Genomic DNA, 22,479 nt, shown 5'->3' with positions numbered 1-22,479 from the left:
AAGGTAATGGTGTTGCAGAATAGATTTGTCACGATCACAGTCTGTTCCTGTTCACCCCGGACTCCATTTCCCATAATCCTCTCTGCCTATCACCTGCACTCACTCCATCAATCACTATCACTAATCACCACACCCAGCTGCAGTACATTAACAGGACTATAAAGGACTCATACTCTCACCACCAGTTTGCGAAGTCTTGATTACACCGTGTGTCATTTCCGAGCATTACCATTCCTGTCTGCCTGTCTGTTATCGTTCCTGCCTATTCCTGTTTTACGACCCATTGCTGCCTGCCTCGATCCTTGCCTGTACCCTGACTACGACTCTGCCTGTTCCTTATTGCTCCTGTTTGTTCCTGTTTGACCCTGCCTGTACGACCACGCTCACTTCTAATAAAACGCTGCATTTGGATCCCCTGCCTGAGTCTCCATTCGTTACAAGATTAGATTTAGAGTAACATTGGTTCTTGTTATTATTAGGGTGGCCAATTCTCATTTTCTATTTGTTTTTAACGGTCAAAAATTATGTTTTAGTCCCACAAAAATCTCTTTAATTTTAATGTTCATACTTGCAAAAGGGGGAAAACACTTTTCTTTTGTAAGAATTTCCACACTATCAGAAAACAGTCCAAGATTTAAGCTTTGAATTTCAATTAAGATTAAAATAGACATTGAATGGTGACTTGAATGTGTAACATTGGCTGCTAGGCAACCATTCATTAGCACAACTAAAGCAAGTTTTTACTTAAGTAATTAATAATGATCAGGTAATTTAGTGATTATGTTATCATTAAGCGCTGTCCTCTGAAGCAATTGAACAAAAACAACCAAAATATACCTCTATAATGTTCATTAAAACATGAGCTACATCAAACACAAAATTAAAAAAACATAAGTAGCTTTTATACATTTCTGTTCTTCAAACATACACTGTGGGCCTAAATTAGAGAGTCATTTATGTCATCATATCCGCCAACACAATTACTTACGCTCGCTATAAAGTTGGGTCCTCTTGTAAACAAGAAAATTAAGAAGAGCTTAAAGACTGCTCCAGTGCCGTCAGAGACCCAGTGGAATATAACCGCTGCGGTGTGATTATTAAAATGAGAATCTAATGATTTGCCTCTGCCAAGGTCAGGGGAGGCTTAATTAGGAAAAATGCAATCAGCGACACCGTGCCTTGTTCTAAATGCAGTTTGGGCTTGTGCCAGCTTCAGCTCAAGACATGTTCGTTCATAAAGGACGGTTGCCATCTTGTGTTGCTGGTCGAAATGAAGCCACACCAGAAAGCATTACAGAAAATACATCAGCCTCTCACATTACTACCCCAAAATTTGTCTTATAAAACCTATATACAGTATATATGTATATAAAACCCAGTAGATCATGTTCAGCAGGTTCACAATGCTTGATATAAAAAACTGGCAAATATGGTAAAAAACTTTTAGGCTTTACGGATTGAATTTACATTAAAACAACAATAACTGATATAAAGTTAAATATACTGAAGTACTAAAAATCTGTTTTGTACCTAATACTCTGATAACCACCAAAAATCATGGGTGGTAATAAGAAAGCCAAAACGAGGGTGCACACAGTGTCATTCACACAAATATAAAACACAAAATACAAAAGAAAGAAAATGTGGGAAAAGTGGGACATCTGCAGCAAACAACCACACAAAAACATGGAGAGCATCGGTTTTCATGAGAGTCAGCACCTAAAACCAGCTCTGGACCAGGTTAGCCATGTAACATGAGTTACTATGGAAATTAACTGCTAAAAATCTTCCATCTTCCCCCCGCCCCATAAAAGAGTTTGCTCAAACTAAAGGTCTGTTCACAGCAAGCACGATAACTAGAATGATAATGATAATATATAGTTATAAAAATTGTCCTAAATATGAAATAATAGCAATAATGGCACAGAGAAACAATTAGCCAGCAAATGTTGTGTGAACGCAATTGGCCAGCGTCTCTGATCTGAGCTGCAGTCCATAACTTTTTTTGGTTAAAAATGATCCAAAATCAAATTTTGAGCAAGTACATAACCAGCCAGTGTTCAAAACTAACTCCTTACCTTAGCCCAATTCACAACGTTAAGCTTGTAATAATGTTTTATAATAAAATCGGTACTGGTGGGTTTCCGCAGGAAATTTGAGCATGCAGCCGTTCATCTTTGCGTCATTACGTCACTTCTGTTTACATAAAGAAGGAGTCACAGCTAGTAGGCTATATTGCATGTGAGGATTCTGCAGGAAGCGGATCATTCATAGCCTTTTCTCACAGCAGCTGGAATAATTAAATTTATCATTTTGATGGTGGATTGTATTCCAGAAAGATCCACATGACAGTCCTCAGTAACAACTGGAGATTCACCCGTAGTCAAAAGCAAAAGTCTTCAAACTGTGGAGTGGCTACAGAAATTGAAATCTACAGGTTAGACACACTAAATACACATAGTCACACAATGCTGATGTTGTTAACATTAACCATTTGAGAACAAAATATAACAATAATAATAATTTGCAGGGTTTGACGTACTCCAAGTTAAAGCTGGGTGCACATTGAGCGATTTATAATAGTCCTTTACGATTGTTGCTTGTCATACTGTATGAACATGATCCTCGTGTCACACTGTGGGATCTCAGCTGTCCTATACAGTGGTGCTCAGTATTATTGGCACCCTTGGTAAATATGATCAAAGATGACTGTAAAAATAAATCTGCATTGTTTATCCTTTTGATCTTTAATTCATAAACTTAGCAAAAATCTAACCTTTCATTGAAGAAAAAGAATTGAAAATGGGGGGAAGTCACATTATGAAATAAATGTTTATATCCAAAACATGTTGGCCACAATTATTGGCACCCTTTTATTCAATAGTTTTTGCAACCTCCTTTTGCCAAGAAAACAGTTCTGATTCGTCTTCTATAATGCCTGATGAGTTTGGAGAACGACTGACAAGAGTACGTCAGGTTTTGATTTTTTATCTGTTGATATTTGGTAGAATCCATGATACCATATATCTGAACAAGATGTCCAGGATCTCCAGCAGAAAAATAGGCCCACAACATTAAAGACCCAGCAGTATATTTAATCGTGGACATGGGGTACTTTTTATCCATGTGTGCACCAAACCCATCTGGTGGGTTTGTTGCCAAAAAGCTCTTTTTTTAGTTTCATCTGACAATAGAGGCCGGTCCCATTTAAAGTTCCAATCATGTCTGACAACTTAATATACTGGAGATTGTTTCTGGATGAGAGCAGAGGATTTTTCTTGAAAACCTCCTGAACAACTTGTGGGGATGTAGGTGCTGTTTGATATTTTTTTATCGCTTTCTGAGACTCAAGACTCAACTAATCTCTGCAATTCTCCAACTGTGATCCTTGGAGAGTCTTTGGCCACTCAAACTTTCCTCCTCACCATGCATTAGGACGATTTAGGCACATGTCCTCTTCCAGGCAGATTTGTAACATCTTTAGTTAATTGGAACTTCTTGCCCTGATAGTGGAAATGGGGATTTTCAATGCTTTAGCTATTTTCTTACAGCTACTTTCTATGTTGTGAAGCTAAAAAAATGCTACAAAAATGTAAATATGACTGGGAATATACTTCAGAGATATTTTACTCATAAAAAATTCTAGCGGTGCCAATAATTATGGCCAACATGTTTTGGAGAAAAACATTTATTTCATAATGTGATTTCCCCCCCACTTTCAATTCTTTTCCATCAATGAAAGGTTCGATTTTTACTCATTTTATGAATTAAAGATCAAAAGGATAAACAATGCAGATTTATTTTTACAGTCATTTTTGATCATATTTACCAAGGGTGCCAATAATTCTGAGCACCAACGTATGTCAGACTGTACGACAATCAAGAAGCATTAAAAACAGATGCGCGCTTGAAAACTTGTCCGGAGTTTTACATCATCAACCCACACACATTCGGTGACAAAGTGAGCTGCATTACACGCAGGACTGAAATGGTGGTTAGAAATCTCTGGCGTTAATTTTGATCACGGCTTATCTTGAAAAACAAAGACAATTTGATGTTTGTCGTAGGAGAAGTCACACCGCAGGACTATGCTCCAAATCTTCTGACACTGCCAGAATTTCGTCTGAAGTAAAATTTGATCACAACGGTCATTGATCGGCTGTTGGTGAACATGTCAAACTAGCGACCAGACTACAAATTTTTGCTTAGGATAATAGGAATCTTTCAGGATCCTCAAAATTTGTCTCAGACAACCAAATCATAGCCAAAATTGCACAGTGTGCACCTGCCTTAAGCAATTCTTAGATTTGATCACCATTGGCAGCCCGATTTATTGTAATACTTTTTTTATCAGTTGGTCAGAACAAAAATGGCAGACATATTACTTGTTCAGATGACATTTTCAGGTGAAAATTCTTATTTTGGTCATCCTTCCAAGTGACAGCAAACATTAGATACATCTATGCTGAGGAGCCATGCTGATGCACAACCCACGTAAAAATGATAATTTCTCAAATAACTGCAAATGCAGGCTTCAAACAGAGATGGCGACAAAAAGGCAAAACTTATGGACTGCAGCTTTAACAACACAGAGCCACTTCTTGCGACATCAGCCCATTTCGCTGCAACGTCTCTCAATTTATGTGAGAAACAGACCCAAATTTCACAGAATTGTTTTGCGAACGTAGTCACGTCAAGTTTGAAGCATCCTTATTAGCATTAAACACCACTGGTGTTTCTCCTGACCAAACATTATTAACATCAACCCTGCCATGTTTCATTTGAGAGAGAAGGCACGACTTTGGAAGAATTTCGATAGTTCCATACACAAAGCTATCAAAAGGGTTCAAGACTTGAATAACAGCACATGAGTGGACTTTTGCTTGGACGATATGGTGCTTTTATAGTGCTTTTTAGACATTTTAGACATCTGCTTGTCTGTTTTTATGTTATGTCTTTTATGTGTTTGACATTGTACTCTGAGCTTCTTGCACATCTTTTCCAATGTGGTTTTATACTGCAAATGGCTAATAAAGTGAACTCTGAACTCTGAACATTTTTGAGCTTGAAAGCTCCCAATTCACTTTTGTTATTTGGAAAAAGAGTGGTCAAGATATTGCTCAAAATTGACATTTTGTATTGCATGTAAAAAAAGGAAAAATAACTTTTTTAGGTAGACTAAATACCCTTCATCCTCTACAGTGCATACTTCATCTTTAATGGTTTAGTGTAAAATAACGTCCTATGGAGTGTATTTTTAAGGGTATGTTACATGACAATGATGTAGTAAAATGGAAAGATTTTTCCTTTGCATTTTTCGCATACTGACGACACCAGTGTCAAAGTGACCCCCATTCACACAGATCTGTGAAAAACAACTAAAAACGCACGCGGCCCTTTCCTGATCCCGTCCCCCCTCTCTCTTCCACTTCGCTTCCTGTCTGAATACTGTCCTATCGCAAAAACGCCAAAAAATAAATCATCAAACAAACAAACAAACAAACAAACAAAAATGCTGTATTATTCATGCCAGGCCAGTAGTTGGCGATGTCACTTTGTAGAGAAACACTATGCACCTATAGTATCATTTTCCAAAACTTGCACTTTTTCAGGCCCCCAAAACACTGTTGTCATGTAAATGAATGGCCAAAATGCAAAAAAGTTTTAGTTGAAAACGGTGTCGTGTAAATAGCTCCTAAGATAGGAGTTTAAGATCTATTTATGGAGTCATAACCATTTAAATACGACTTCTTCAATTTAAACTGCCATGACAAGATCTCATTTTGAAACCTGGAGTGTCTGTTTGCATTCATAATTTTTTATCAAAAAATACACAATTTTGATCATAAATAGTAATAGTAAAACTAATTGCTATAGCATGGCTATTTCCAGTTCATTTAAAATAATTCAGTCCATCATTTGCTTGACCTTGAAAGCATAAGAATTTCTGTTGTTTACTACTTTGTATTAGAATGTGTTGCATTTCTATTGTGGAGAAAATGCTTGCAGTGTCACAGCATCACTCTGGAGCTAAGCCTGACTGCCTGAGTGGGTTTTTTTTTTTGTCTGACCCAGTTTCTGTGCTTGAGCTGCTGCCACTGCTGCTGGGGGAGGTCCTTTCACATCCTGCTCATGCTGAACAGGCCGAGCCATCCCCAGAGTAGGCCTACCTCTCCACCATACACATATCACCCCATTAAGAGGTGTCATTTTAGAGATATAGCAGTTTAAGCAATATTCCAACAATTTGTTGCTTGAGGGAGACACCTCAAGTATGTATTGTTAATGGTGAGATACAAATATGCAAGTAACAGAAACTAGCTGCTGGTGCAGTTTAAATAGAACACCATAAAACGTTATTAACAGCCATATAAATTAGTGATAGCACAATATAATATATATTTTTTTCTGTGACTTGTCTAGAGCACGGAATGCTATATCCTGTGATTCAGTCCATATCTGTGTGATGTGTTGGGCTGCAGAGAAATGGATTGAGACCAATTCCACTGTGCTTCACAAAATCTGGCATGGAATTGCTGCTATCTAGAATAGGGTATAGCTGATTGTTGAATTAATGTTGATGTCTGTGTCAGAAATCTTTCAAGCAGTATACGATGTAGAAGGGCAGCAATGAATGTCAGAATCCAATGTCTATGTAAAATATTTGTTTTTTGATGGCAATGTGTACCCTTACTTTGTAACCCTATAATATCCTTCATTCCTGCATATAGATCAGTGGTTGGTATAGAAAGAATAATAATGTTGAAAGAAGACAATTAAGTCATAAATGTCAGTTTTTTTTTATTTTATGCCTCTTTTATAGTTTTATTAAGCATTTCAGTCAAGTGTTTATCTCTAACACTTACTTGTATTTGTTTTAGGGGGTGTTTACACTACACCATTTTCAACTTAAAACAGAAATTTTTATGTGTTTTGGTCGTTCATTTACATAAATAGCATTTTGAGGGCCTTTTGAAAACCTTTTTTTTTAAATGCGTGTAAACTACAGAAATGCAATTTTTTGAAAACGGTGACGTTATGCGCATACTTATTATAGTGGTTCTTTACAAAGTGACATCGCCAACTACTGGCTTGGCATCATAATACAGTGTTTTTAGTCGTTTTCATGGACCTGTGTGAACGGGGATTGTTTTGACAGCTTTGTCGTCTATATGTCAAACTTTTCAAAAATGAAAAAAGTTTTTTAGTACATAGTTGTCATGTAAATGTACCCCTAGATCAGGGATGGGCAAAGTAATGCTGAAGACACTGATTAGCTGGTTCAGTTATGTTTGATTAGGGTTCGACCAAAACTCTGCAGGAAATTGGCTCTCCAGGACCATGTTTGTCCACCCCTCTTCTAGATCATAAGGCAAGAATGAAGTTCCTGCAAATGTGTTCCTATAGCTCAGCAGCGCTGGCAACCCCAAAACAGTGAGTTCAAATCCTTGTATGCAGTGCTTAATTTGAGCTGGATTCTGCTCTGGAAAATGTCTGATTTTTAATTATATACATTCCAGCATTTGTTTTTAAACTATCCAACATTAACAAGTGCCTGGCATGGTGACAGTGGCTTCATCCGATAACTTTGGCAGCTGACTTGTTAGCAAGGCAAAGACTTTGCAGGCAGCATTTGCGCACAAAGGTACCTCATGAAACTCATTTCGAACTGACTTCTGAGGCAGTGCAACGGTTTAATGATCTACAGCAAAATAGCGCAAGATTTGTTGAAAAAAGTGAATATTTAAGTATTACAATTTCTCGCCTTAAATGAAATCGAAAGTGGAAAACAATGATCTAAAAGGTATTTACACACAAACTGACCACCAACCACGACTTTCGGATGCCATCTTTATGTTTTAGCTCAACTGTCACAGAATGGAAAGCACAGGATTGTGGGATATCAAAGGAAGCGAAGGATACATCTATGCTGCCTTCAAAAATTGATCAGATGAAGGCATCTCATGAGACAGGAAGTAAAGCCGACTTTGGATTTGGACATGCCTTGATGCCTTCCTACCTTGGAATGTGTCCTCCGAAGGCAGCATTTTTCAGTTTTCAGATGCAGCCAGTGTGCGTGTGAGAGACAGAGCGAGCACAGGTTTATGCAGATGTATTTGGAGGTTATGTTTTGCTATTGGCCCTCAGCATACAGCATTTTTGACCAATCAGCTTCCTTAAGTTAATCACTCTCAGACCTTTATCACACTTCCTATTTCCGGTAAGCAAAGCAGTGTATCGCTATTTCCGGTCCCATCGCAATGCAATCAAAACTAATGACTGAATTCTCTCACCGGTGTTACTGCAGCGATCCTGCGGCTGTAATTCTAAACAATGACACCCTTACCTCAGTTTTCACGATTTCCCGACACAACAAGAATAGAGAAAAGCATGGGTGAGACTGATACGGCGGGATGAAGATCATTCTTTTAAAATAATACACGGCGTGTGATGCGTTAAGTAGCTAATCTTAATCAGAAATGTGTTGATAGTGCGACTGCTTTATGAACAACATTATGAATTTTGAAAAATGTTGTGAATTGCATATGTAACGGAGGTCAGCTAGTAGTTGATGTGCAAGTAAACCTCACTAAAAACGAGATGCTCTAGCCACTGACGCTATAGGTTGCAGCCTCCTTGTTAAAGCATCCGATTCCCACGCAGGAGACCCAGGTTTGAGGCCCGCGCAGAGCGGGGCGAGTAGGACCTGGGTGAGGGGGTACACATACAGTGAAATGATTTTCAATGAAAAATGACGCAGAATGATAACTAAGATATTTCAAATAAATAAATATGCTCATTCTGATCTCATTCGTCAAGTCTCTCACACACTGCAGCGTTGCCATTACTAGTTTAGACGAGCACTGACACCATGTGGTAAAATAATCACGTATGTTTACGGGCCACGGCTTTCTCAGATAATTTCTGTACACAGCAATCATCAAAATATCCCTTCTGTCTCTGAAAATGTCCGGATTTTGAAATAATCCCCCGGATGTTTATTTAAAGAGGCGTTTATTTAACTAGTTGTTAATATCACATTGAAATATACATAACCGGAAAAATCGATGCACAGCTTCGATGAGCACTTTCGATAATCAATTCTGCTGGGATAAGGTCTATTGGTTGGTGCTTACTGATACTGATTATTGTCTTGCTCGCAGTAAAGTGTAAAGTTTGGAGAGAGTGCATACCTGACGAATTATTCTAATAAAGTAATAAGTTAATAACTTAATATTGCTAAAATGTCAAAGACAGCATATTTTCATTTTCCATACCCATATTTGGTCGTAACGTAACTATATTCATGTAGTTTCGCCTTTTAATTGTTTTTTGTTTGTTTGTTTTTTTGATCCAGCACTTATTCATTTACAAATTAAGAATCTGTGCAGCATTAAACTTTTATGACATAAATGTAGCATATATTTTAAAATGACATAATTGTACTTATTTAATTTCATATTTGCAGGAAAAAAAATATGTTTCTATATTCATAATTTGATATTTACAACATGAATTCCCCAATATTATTTCTATAATGTTGTTGTATGATGCCTCTGCAGTAAAATAGCATGCACCTTTTGTGGAATATAAGGTATGTCAGATCTTCTGTGCCACCTTTGCATTGTAGCAGATGCATAGGATTACTGGCTACAGTTTAATCTATTAAGTTAACCTATTAACTAATAAAAGAAGGATGGAATAAAACCCTATTTCTAAACCAAAATTTCTAAATCATCCAGTCCGTGTTTTCCAGCAGACTCAGCGCAGAGCAGTGGAGAACTGGAGGAGATGCTTGATAATGCCATGCTGGAGCAAGGGGGCTCCGGCAGGGGTCTTATGCACATTTGTGCACGTTCACATTTGCCTCTGTGGGAATTGGAACTTTGGTATAACAAATAAACTTTTAAATAAGTTAAAGTATATTCCTGTCTCTGGTCACTAAACATCACCAGTTAAAAACACACTGTCGTCATATTCCTTTCTTTTTAACGCCTCAGTAGCCTAATTGTTTTCGCAGCTCGTGCCAACTGCCCAGCGCACAGCCGTCCACTGACATGACAGGACAGGGGTGGCAAGAGCTTCATCCACGAATCGCAAGCCCAAATCTAACGGTGTGAATGAGGAGGAATCGGTGTGATGTGTGGCAGTGGATGGGTACAGCGCTACCTCAATGAATAATGTAGATGGGCATCACCATGCGTCTATAGTCTCTACGAAAACACGGACGCTGGAAATCAACCTACAACATTTTCTGCTCATTTAACCGCGACTTTGAGCATGGAAACGGGTCTGGTTGCGAATCATCAAGTGAAAAATGTTGGAAGCGGAGATCCCCCTCCTTCGCCTCATCATCGCACACCTCCACAGCAACAGTCGCAAGCATTCCATCAGCAGCCACAGCACCAGCAGCGAGCCGTCCACAACAACAACAACAACAACAGCAGCAGCATCAAACCGACTCCCGTGCGCGGAGATTTGGGGAATCGACAGGATGGAGGGAAAGAAAACGCTCTGGAGACGCAGGTCGATCGCCATCCGCGTTTGCTGAATACAAGTGACGAGGAGGATCGCTCGTCCAAAACCGGGGGGGATCGGATGGGCAGCAGGTACGAGCACTCCAACTTTGGACCAACGAGCAACAATAACAACAACAACAGCGGCGGCGGCAACGCGTCCCAAAGCGGGAACAGCTCAGTTTCTGAGTTTAATCATTATTACGGGAATGGAAGAGGAGGGCCTTGCTTTGATCAACATGGCGGACAACAAAGCCCTAGGACGGCTTTAATGCATCAGGCACAGAGCAACATGGATCAAGTGCAAAACTCCCACGAAGGGTACCATAATAATCCATACAACCACTATCCCAACTACCGGCCGGGGTACGGTGGCGCTGGATACGGTATGATGAGCCCATCGCGGCAGGGGAACATGATGGGCCCAGGTACCAATTCGCCCACTGCTGCTGCTGCTAGTCATGGCAAGGCTGCTATGGCCTCAACTACCCCAGCTCCCGGTGCCAATGTTGGGGGCTTTCAGAGGTTTCCCGGACAAAACCAACAGCACCCTTCTGGAGCTACACCCACGCTAAACCAGCTTCTGACATCTCCGAGTCCGATGATGCGGGGATATGGCAGCGGTTATCAAGATTACAGTAACCCGCCGCCGCAGCAGCAACAGTCCGGCATGGGTCTGGGCAAAGACATGAGCTCCCCGTACAGCCCCGCTGCCAGCCACAGCTGGGGAGCACAACAAAGAAACCACCCAGCCATGAGCCCTGGGAATAACGGGAACAGCAGAGCTCAGGTGAACGTTTTAGCGTTTTTATGTATGTGTGTGTCAAGTTTTGCATCAGGTCTAGCCGTGGCCTGATGCTACCCACAATATTAGCTTACAGTGTTCTGCTTTTCTATTTATTGAATGCGCTCGGTCTATATGAATGGTGAAATAGCATGAAGGGTTCGCGTTCTTCTATTGTAGTCAAGATTATTCCGGGGTTTGGGTTTGTATGTGGATTGACAGGCAACAGAACATGTCAAGTTCTGTCCAAGGTGACTGTGCTAACGGTGTTAGCATGAGTTAGCCTGCGCTGAGACTTTATTTGTGCTACAAGAGATTGTAGTAGACACTGCGATCAGATATGCTGGGCTGCTTGTATTCGTATACACCGTATAATATTACAGAAGCATTACTGAGAAATGAATGTCATGGTATTGAATAAATTATCGGCCATGGTTTCGATAAAGAGCTCGTTCGGTGCCATTCAAATGATGGAACATTCTAGCATTGCGCCGCTGCTAAATAAAAATTCGCTGCTAGCGCGTTTTCTTCAAGTGAAATAAAGCTATTGTGCGATTTAATTATTCTCCCCGAATACAATTTCGTTTTCGTTTTCAACGTATGGTTACCATTAAGCACTGTCTGTCTGAAACGAAGGGCTAGACGGTGTTTTCCGTGCACAGCGCTACTGATTAGCATTGTTAGCTGGTGTTAGCGCCATTGCGCCCGTCTGTCTTCACATCATTATGCAGGAGTTATGTTTTCATATTCACCTCACATTCACTAGTTAATTTTTTTTTTTTCAAATATTATCTGTACTGGTTTTCTTAAACGCAAACCATTTAAGTGTAAAGATATTATACGGTAGGATAGTGACTAAAGCTGTATCTCAACCTAGGCAGCTCTTTAGGTTTTGAGACTATACCGTCTAAGTATTTGTCTAGGTTGGTGGCTCACTAGGTTTTGGCATTATAATACCCAAAATGCTGTCTATCTAGGCTGCTTAATTAGGTTTTGAGGCCGTGATACTCGAAATTGCTTTATAAGTAGGAAGCTCACTACGTTTTGAGAATATGTAATGTTCGAAAATCCTGTCTTGGTTGGCAGCTCACTGAGTTTTGAGACTATAATGTTAAAAAATACTGTCTAGGTAGGCAACTAACTTGGTTTTGAGAGACAGCCTTGGATTTCACAGTCCAGCTGGCCGAGTTACAGTTTTTCAAGTTCAATTTTAGTGATAAATTGACTTTGCTGCTTAATATGTTTAATGGAGGTCTAAAGGGAACGCTGATGAATCCATTGGAATAGTTTAGCATATATTAATATTCACCCTGCTAAATGCTGTAGGTTTTGTCTTTGTTAAACAAGAAATGCTGGTAATGTTTTGTTTTGTGTAAATGTAATAATTTAATCTGTTTATTTTTTTGGCTAGCTGTTTATAACCAATAAGTGAAGTGTATTGTTTCTTTTGAGTTATCTGTATTTGTAGACAAAAGACAGTGGTCAAACACTCAAGTTCTTCTTTTTCCTCATATAGTTTATCATAAGCAAGCGGCAAAAGCTGCCTGCTTTCAGTTCTCTAGTTCTGCATCTTATGCGATCTGATGCTTTTTGGCCGCGGGCCCCTCTCTGTATGGATGAGCAGTCCTGACCTTCACACATGCAGATTAGCCATGCTTTCATAGTGGCACATGAAGAACATTTGTGCTGGATTGCCCAGGGTAATCCCAAGGCCTTCCCAGGCAACATGATTGGAAGAGATGCCAAGACACATGATAGCACTCACGCCTTCCATTCATTCGTGACCAATTTTGTACAACATCCTGAGAGCATTTTGGATCTACTTTGGAAAATTATACACTTTGAATAAAGGTTAATGAAATATGTTAATAACCAGTGTTGGGGAGTAGCTAGCTACAAGTAGCGACGCTACTAACTTAACTAGATTTTTAGCTTGACAGTAGCTCAGCTAGTTGCTTTTAAAAATGTGTAGCTTTTTCAGTAGCTAACTATTTTTCCAGCAAGTAGTGGTGTAGCGTGACCAAAAGCTACATTCCGTTTTGCGTTTTGACAAACATGCAATCTATTAAAGTAGTGGAGTGTCCTCGTCTTACTATATCGCAAACTAAAATTGTGCATTACCACCATCTGTTTTTATATAACGCCTCTTGCAGCTTTACGGTGCACTGAGAAGAGATCGTCTGATGATTATGTAAAGGACGGGTGGGTTAATATTTCACATGAATCGACTAGTAAAGGTTATACTTGTATGTAATCAATGCAAACCAAAATGCTGTTTGTGTCGAAGACTTCAAGCATAAAGTTAAAGACACACATACAGGTGGGTAAAAGCCATTTTAAATGGAGTAATTTTTATATCAAATATCTATTTCCCTTTATATTACAATGATTAATCATTATCACTAAAATCGAACTTGAAACACTGTGACTTTGATTAATGATTAATTACATAGAATAATCTGTCCCGCCAAAATTTTATAATGAACCTAAAAGATCACAAACATAGTGTTTATTTTTTTTGCACCATTGCTTTGGCAAAGCATCTGTCAATCGAACAGAAAGCAAATTTACGATATAGCTTATAGCTGCACTTATCACGCAGCAAAGGTTAAGATTTATTTAAACAAGGAATATAGATTAGTTTGTTGTGGCGGGTTTTAGAGTGAAGCGCACTGTGTTCACGCAAGCAGCTCATGATTTGTTTCTCAGAGCGGCTCCATACACAGTAAACACTGCAAGCTCCACCACTGCATGTGCTGTGAGTTTAACGTACATTTTTGACTACTCATGTGTATCTTATTTAAGTTGCATGAATGCTCACAAATCACAATTGTATTGCATTACATTGTTTTACACCCCAAATCTTTTACTGAAAACATTCTTCCTTAACAATTATTCAGTTATTTGTAATAATCAATTTCATTGTAAAAAAGGAAAAGAAAAGTAGATTCAATGTAGCTGGCTACATTTTTTTGATAGTAACTTGTAGTGTATATAACTACTTTCTCAGAAGGGTATAGTTTGACTGTCGATGTGTCCAAAATTGCGTACTGTCTGAGTAGGTACTACACAACAGTTAAAGTATGTTTTATAGTATAAATATAGGTAGTATGAATGAAATTTGGATGTACTCCATCTGCCATATTGTTACTATCACATGACCTACAGTGTTAGCTGCATCACTTTAATTTAATTCATAAATCTCCTCCCATGTCCATCGAATGCGCACTTCAGAATCTCGGTAGAAGTAGTAGGTCATCCGGGGACTTTTCACCTACTGTGTATAAGAACATACTACATTGGCGTACTGTTTTTTGCATACTATATAGTAAGGTAGTATTTGTTTTCGGATGCAGTGTGTATCTTAACAACTTCAACCTATGAGTAATTTTTAGCTTGTCAAACTACAGTTTCAGACTTGCTTCTCCAACACTGTTATATACATGTTATTAATAATGTTAAATATGCCAGTTTGCCTACAATTCTGAGAATAAAAATGCTCACCGTGCTACCTGCATCACATAAACTCTACCAATTTAGCAATGTGTATATTTTTTTTCTCTTACTGAATTAAATTGTTACATGATATTTAAAGGAATTTTACTGAAATTGTTATAATCTCCCTTACAATGCTATTTTATAAAATGGTTTGTTCCTTTTTTCTTGCTAATTGGTGAATTTGTTGCATTTTTGCTAAATTAATATAAGATAATATGAAAGCATTATTATAATAATATTAAGTATGTTGCACCACAAATTTTTATTCCCACATAAGCTAAATATTTACAGAAGCCTTCGATCAGGAATAATGGTTTGACTAAAATGGCATACTGGTTGAATTACATCAATGAGTTTGTGTTTTGTGTGACAGATTTCAATTCTTTAGACATACATGAGGATGATGTTGACATTTATACTCATTTACATATTCAGAGAAAGGGCATTATGAGAATAACTTCAGTTGTTAATGGCTTCAGCATGAAGCCCATTTAAGCGGTGAACTTTCTCCAGGCCTCCAAGTGTGCGTTGGTCTGCCACTGGCTCCATGCAAAATGTAATTAGTGACAGAAATTCACCAATACACTGTATGTTGATTGTATGAGAGGTTTCACAAGCCCTGTGTCTTTACATTAACTACCGGTTGTTCCTGGTTTCAACACAAAAAAATAAAATTTCCATTTCAAATACTATTTGTATTTTGGCTATTTACTGCCCCAGATTCATTTACTTACTGTTCGTTCATTTTTATCGTTTACACGACTGTTAAAACCTTTAGTGTGATAGCAGCAACTATTTTAAATAGAAATATTTAGTACATTATTAATGTATTTACTGTTACTTTTGATCAATTTAATGTGTCCTTGCTGAATCAAAGTAAAAAAGGATACTTAAATGGTAGTTTACATATCTAAATTATTACATTTCATGATCATTTATTTACAGTATTTCCCATTCTTGTGTATTTATACTAGGGCTGTAACGATATGCGATATGAAATCGAAATTGCGATACGCAGGTCCACGAACCTGTATCGCGATGTGAGAAGGAAGAATCGCGACACACCCCTTCCAACTCCCAGAGTTATCCTTCCTGTCCAGATCCAATGCTACCACATTTTTAAATTACTATAAGTATTAGGGGTGTAACGATTTATCGTAGATGGTGTGTCTCAATCAGATCTCTAGTTCAGTAAGTGTTTCGGGCACACATTGAATCTTGCAAGCAGGTTTAAACGTTTCTCATGTCAGTCTCTTGCATGGTCGCGTGAGAAAAGTCGTGGCTTTCTTTCACCGCAGTGCACAGCAACAGCTGTGCTCACAGAAAAGCAAAAGACGCTTGCGATGCTTTGCTTTAAGTTCTGTGGCGCCGTTCACATATTGCGTCTTTTCCGCATGCAAGTCAGTTATTATTTTCAAATGTAGCCGCGCGGCAGGCGCGCTCATAATGGGATCAACGCGGTCGCGACGCGCATGCAATTCTCATCTTCTCAGAATGCCGCAAGCGCACCGCAGGTCGTGTGACAAGAATCAACCGATCAGTTATGGCCTTTCCGTAACAAAACATCAAAAGCTCAGCCGAACAGCTGATCATAGCTGTACATGGTGGTTTTTATATCTTATCTCCATCAATATATCTCGTAGTAAAACTAATGCAAGGGCTAGAAATCATTTATCCTTTGCAGAAACATCCTGATCCTCTTGGAGAGCCCAGTTCAAGGTTGCATAGCAACGACCGAAGCCACGGGAGCGCAAGCGCTTTGGAAAGGAGAAGAAGCGGTGCGGCCGCGCCTTCCACGCGTTTTTAGACGCGATATGTGAACGGCCCCTATTCATAATTCTAAGTTCATGTTAAATTAAAAAAAAAAAATTTAGTGACAGACAGCCCTATTCAACTGTTAATTTGAATACAGAAGGTTTTTATTAAAATTTTATATTTATTTATTTTATTGAAATGTGATCTTGTGTGTACAAGGACAATTTTTTTAATAAATCTTGTTTGAATTTCAGTTTCATTTTGTTCAAAATATCGTGATATGTATCGTATCGTGAACTCCGTATCGAGATACGTATCGTATCGTGACCTGAGCGTATCGTTACACCCCTTATACTGAGTGAAAATTCTAGACACTAAATAAAGTACTAAATCTAAAAAAAATGTCTGTTAAGAATAAATGTTGCAGGCAAATGTTTTCAGTTATCATTTTTACAAAATACTGAAATCTTATGTTAGCAGTTTGTTTACAACTACAATTTTTGTGTTGAGAATAAATAGTGCAGCCAATGTTTTGAAGTAGTTGCAAACTAAGTAGTAGATTTAAAGCCGCAAGTGCAAGTCTTATGTTCCAATTAATGTGAGGCTTTATGGAGAGTGCAACCCTGCCATGCTCACCCACCTATGCAATGTACATGTCAGTGACTAGGTCTAAATCTATTGGAAATTATGTATTTTAGTTCTTAATATTTTTATGTAGTAACCATTTTATAAAGTAAAAAAGCACTCTGGGCTCTACTGTTTTGTTCACATTATGCCAACAAAGTAATTTAGCTGTGACTATTTTATTTATTTATTTATTTTTTTACAGTATAGCATGACCGTGTGTACTTAATTGCTGATTTAATGATTGACTTGATTGTAGTGCATCAGCGAAGTGCGTTAGGAGTAAATTGGAGATGAAAATGGCTTATGGTTATAAAACAGTAGGCTTGTCATTGATGGCTTAAACTGCATCTTGAGTAAGAATGACCTGGAAACTTTCAGCAATGTTCCACTACAAAGATTCTTTAGGCATGGCCTAATGGTGCACAAGGCCTAATGGTACACAAACTCCTTTTGCTCTAAACTAGAGCAACTCTAATTTGACAATATAGTTGTCTAGTCAGAGAAAATGTGTGTGTGTGTGTGTGTGAGTGTGACAGCAAAGCACTCTGGCATGACTGCTGACGCTCAAAATGTTCATTTATAGTGGCCTCCCAGGCTTTCTCAAATTGGTCACATTTTCTGTAAGTGCTGCTTCAATTGGCCTGAATTTGGCAGTGACATGAGAAGATTAGCTTGGATGGCTCTCAGTCTTTCTGGCAAAGATGAGACACTTGAGAGAAAACCTGACCCCCCCCCCCCCATATCAGTGGATGGCACGTTGCCCTGAATCTCTCCATTTACTGAACTGCTCAACCTTATGATTGCTATTTGTATTCCAGTCTGCTCAGGCATAATAGTCATATAAATGTGTGACAAAGACTGTCATATGTTGGAAATCACTATTGCTGTTCTTCATGCTAAAGTGTTGACACCCTTCTCAACAGGTGGCACCAATGGACCCTATGGCCATGAAGCGGTCACAGATGTACGGGATGGGCAACAGTCCCTACTCTCAGCCGGGCGGAACTTATCCAGGACAGCCATACGGATCACCTACTTCTCACCGATACCCAATGGGAATGCAGGGACGTGGCCAAGTCAGCATGGGAGGGATGCAGTACCCTCAGCAACAGGTAGAATGAATGATTTTCAGTGTTGCAGGAAAATGTTAAGTCCTTTTCAAATGCAACTGTTACATGCAGCTTTGACTTCCACAGATGCCATAATGGAAAGTCTGTTTTATATGGTTGACAGTTAGCAGAAAATCGCAAGTTTTGGTTTTTGAAGCCGTATCACCCTCATAATGTCATGTGCTTGGCGTTTCAGTCCATAGAGCTGAATGCATTTGGAAATGTTGACACGCATTATGTGAAAGGGTCTTTGTTATTATTTTTAAAATGCACAATAAATCACTTATAACCAGGCCTGTTCAGAATTCTTCAAAATGTCCTACAGGTTTCACAATTTAAATGTGTCCCTTGAATGTTTGTGTATAATAGACCCAATGAAATGGCTTGACGGCACAGTTTTCAGTCCTGTGTTGAAAGATTTTCAATGGAAACAGGAAGTTGTGGGATGACATTTTGAAGGGCCTAGCCTAGAGATGCACCGGTCGACCGGCTATCGATCGGAACCGGCTGGTTTTTGCTCCAAACACACTATCGTCTGTCTGCTGTCAGAGAGCGAATTTACATTTCCATTCAGTCCTTGTGCTGTTTGTTTTGTGCAGGTGTTGTTTGGGTAGCATAGTTTCACAAAGCTGAAGTCAGACCATTCTGTTTTTCTTTAAATCTAGAAATTATACAATATAATTTAAATAAAAAAAAATGTGTGTAGCATCTTTGTCTGGATTGTGATTAAAATGCAGTCGTTGCCTCTAATTTCAAATAGCTACAGATGTTTTTTTTTTTTTTTTTTTAAGGCCAGTAATAGAGCAAATAAACAATAAATAAATTTGCTTAAAGACAAAAATGGCGACCGGTATTGGAATCAGCCCATTTGCTTGTAAAAAAACGGCAATTGGAATCGGTCATGAAAAATCATGATTGGTGCACCCCCAACCTTGCCCCTTTTTTTTGCCCCCCCCCCTTTTATGAAATAGCCAAAAGGTTTTAGTTTTCATCAAAGTCTTGTACTACGATTATTTGCTATTACCAATAATAGTGGGAGGGATATAATATGGGAGAGTGCAACAGCCAGGATCTGGAAGTAAAAATTAATTACAATTAATTTTATCAATAGGGGAAATGATTTTCCATGTTAATTTAACAGACCTACTTTCAATCTAAAAAAGAATTTGTTGCATTTGAAGTTTGCCTTAATTGTTTTGAGTTATGACAGCTTAAAATTAAATTATGTTCAACCAACAAACAATATCAGTTAGAGGAACTTGATTGATTTGTAACATAAACCCAATTTTTAAGTTGATTACTCAAAAAATTAAGTCACTCCAACTACTTGAGTTATAGACCTGGGACCTATTAGACTTATGTTACACTTAAGGTACAGAACAGCTAGTACAGAACATGCTAAATGTAACTTATTTAGCATTTACATTTAATGAACAAGTAAGATATTACATTTCACTGGCATTAGCACAGTCATCGCTTATAGAGTTGATGCAGTGTTTACCTTTATGTATCTACTCTTCAGCATAATGGTAACCACAAAAACTTTACAAAAACTTTACATTACAGAAACTCTTTTAAATGTCAAGCATAACAGCATTAAACACTAACAGGTCTTTCCCTTACCTAAAAAACAAATGCTGGGAACCTCAAATCCACTATACCCAATTTCCAAAGTTATCAAGAAAATGTAATTAAGTTACTACAACTTATTATTATTTTTTTTAAAATTCACTTAAAGCACAAATTTGAGTTTGTTACACCCAATATTAAGTTAATGTAATGATCAACATTATGTCAACAGAACTAAAAAAAAATATGTTTGCAACTTAAAAGGTTTAATTAAATCAAATTTAGAATTTTTAGAATTTAGAATTTAGAACTGAGTTATCAATTTTCATGTTTTTAGATCATGAGGTCTTTAAATGTAATCTGTATGCTTTCTCAGATCCTAGCTCCATTTAACACATTAACTTTATATGCCTTTTATAGAATTCAACACATTTCCTCACAATCGGCACAAAAGTTGTAAAAAAAAAAAAAAAAAAGTGCTTGGGCCTAGTTATGTTGCTTGTCTGATGGCAGTGCTTAATTTTTTATCATACAGAATGTTTTTGCCCACCCCAGCTGGCTGCCACATGGGGGACTATCCTTCTACAATATCTACTTTCTATGCACAGTTACCTTCAACTACCAGAATTAGCAACACTGACTCATAGCTCTCAAACAGAGATGGCAACGGTGCTCTTCATGCTGTTGAGTCCACAGGAAACTGAAATGTCCCACAGGCCGACGGTCTGAATAGTGACAGCCCGAGGGGAAACACAGAGTGTGGTGCAGAAGGAATGACTCTGTTGTGCCTGTCAGCATGGAGCGACAGTACTCCCAGTGTACCAGAAATGTTGACAGTCTAATGCGCCGCGTGTCTGTCAGAAGAGCTTGGCAGGCAGTCTGGTTGGGCTGGGCCGCCCTATTCTGGGTACAGACTGCCCTACTAAATTTAGACTCAAAAGCTGGACTGTGTTAAGTTCAGCACCATTGCCTCTTAAATGACTGAAATTAAACCAGTAGTATTGTAACCAAACATGTTTCATTTTCTACTACATTACTTTGAATTATGTCTCATGTTGTCTTTATTGTATAACTCTAACCTAATCTTTCCTTTTGTTTAATTTTTGCCAAAATGTGTAGGCTTAGGCCAGAAACATACTTTACATAAATGCAGATGTGAATGCTTGGCCAGCTGCTGAATCTGTAAAGCCATGGTAAAAGAAATTATTGTTAAAGGTGTGAGATTAAAATCTGAATCTAATGTAATAAGACAAAAGGGCTGAGAACCTTGAAGTAGACAACACATCTTTTGTTGCTTTGTCTACAGTGACTGTGCTCATAAACAGATACATTCGCCTCCAGTGTAGCCCTCTTCTTAAACAAACGACTCTTTAGATTCTTTTAATAATTTAGTCAAAATGATCATTCAATAATCATTCTAAAGGTGTACATTTATTGTTTTTTGTTATTTATTTATTTATTTTTCACAGGCGAAATCCAGTCATCTCAGTAGATTCTATGTGATGTGGAATTTTGTGTGAGGGTAAAAGATTTCCTCACATGTACATTTGGTCACGTGGATTTGGGTGCGTGGTTAAAAAGTTACTTCTTTATGAGCTGTGCTTCATACATTTCTACATTATTGACAGTAGACAATGTCTGCAAATTTTTGCTAATGTACCACACTCTAAAAAAATCATTAATTGAATCTGTCAGAATGGTAAGTGAATAAATATCTGATTCACTTTACCACAATTATAACTCATATCTGCCTCGCTGGTGAGCGATTGTAGCTCTGCCTAATTTTGTTTGGAATCATTGTTATCATATATAACATTATGTATTAAATCTGACATTTCTAGCTTTTTAATCGAAACCACTATTGCTAACACAGCTTCCTTAGCATTACGCTAACCTGTGTTAACTAGTCAATATTACTGACCTATTGTCTTTAGCAATGTAGCAATTCCAGGCCTAGTTATAACAGTTACACATGCACAGAGTTTTTTTTTTTTTTTTTTTTTCAGTATTTATATTAATTTTAAATGAAAAATATATATTTATACTATTATTCAGGTATGTTGACAGATTAACTACTGCACTAGCTAAGCAACTGCCATAGAGATGAATGGTAATGCTAACAGATAGACTTCTCCAGCTATTGTATACCTCCTTGTTTTGACACAATTTGGGAAAACAGTGACGCGTGAAATCGAGTGTTTGGGTTCACATACTTGAGCATCTTTTGGACCTTAGAAACACAAACTGCTATTTCAGCTCTCAGCCACTTTCTTTTCATTACCTACAGATCCATTACACTGATCTTTGGTCAGCTATACTGACACAAGATCAGCAGGACAGCAGTCGTGTGCAGTTTCCTCCTGTGATTGCCCCTGGGTATGGACGTGACCTTTTTAGAACGAAAGATCAGAATCAGCAATCTCCTCCTGGCACGGAGGAATGTAGGAGAGGCACTAATCAAGAAAGACATCACCGAATGCAGCCAGCACATAATGAGATCATTACAGGAGAGAGTTTTGGGGTAATCTCTAACCGAGGGGTGCGCAGTGCATTTGTGCAGCTGTTAGTTGTCGGCGTTCTCGACCAAGAGGGACCCTATAAAGACTTTTATCTACCTGGA

At 38.3% G+C, this 22,479-nt stretch overlaps 1 protein-coding gene across 3 annotated transcripts in view; it reads left to right on the top strand.

Annotated features, from left to right (window-relative positions):
* The first annotated feature begins 10,275 nt into the window (after positions 1 to 10,275).
* Positions 10,276 to 22,479, top strand: part of arid1b (AT-rich interactive domain 1B) — a 101,586-nt gene continuing 89,382 nt past the window's right edge. For 2 of the 3 annotated variants that reach the window (XM_067384632.1, XM_067384633.1), the window contains exons 1-2: positions 10,282 to 11,307; positions 18,105 to 18,293. In XM_067384632.1, the coding sequence (XP_067240733.1) occupies positions 10,282 to 11,307; positions 18,105 to 18,293 (1,215 nt within the window). Of the gene's footprint in view, positions 11,308 to 18,104; positions 18,294 to 22,479 lie in introns of all 3 variants that reach the window. The other variant, XM_067384634.1, reaches the window with a different exon arrangement.

Source organism: Chanodichthys erythropterus, chromosome 4 (assembly GCF_024489055.1).
Source record: "Chanodichthys erythropterus isolate Z2021 chromosome 4, ASM2448905v1, whole genome shotgun sequence".
In the NCBI taxonomy this organism is placed as follows: domain Eukaryota; kingdom Metazoa; phylum Chordata; class Actinopteri; order Cypriniformes; family Xenocyprididae; genus Chanodichthys; species Chanodichthys erythropterus.
This window is presented reverse-complemented; position numbering and strand designations above follow the sequence as displayed.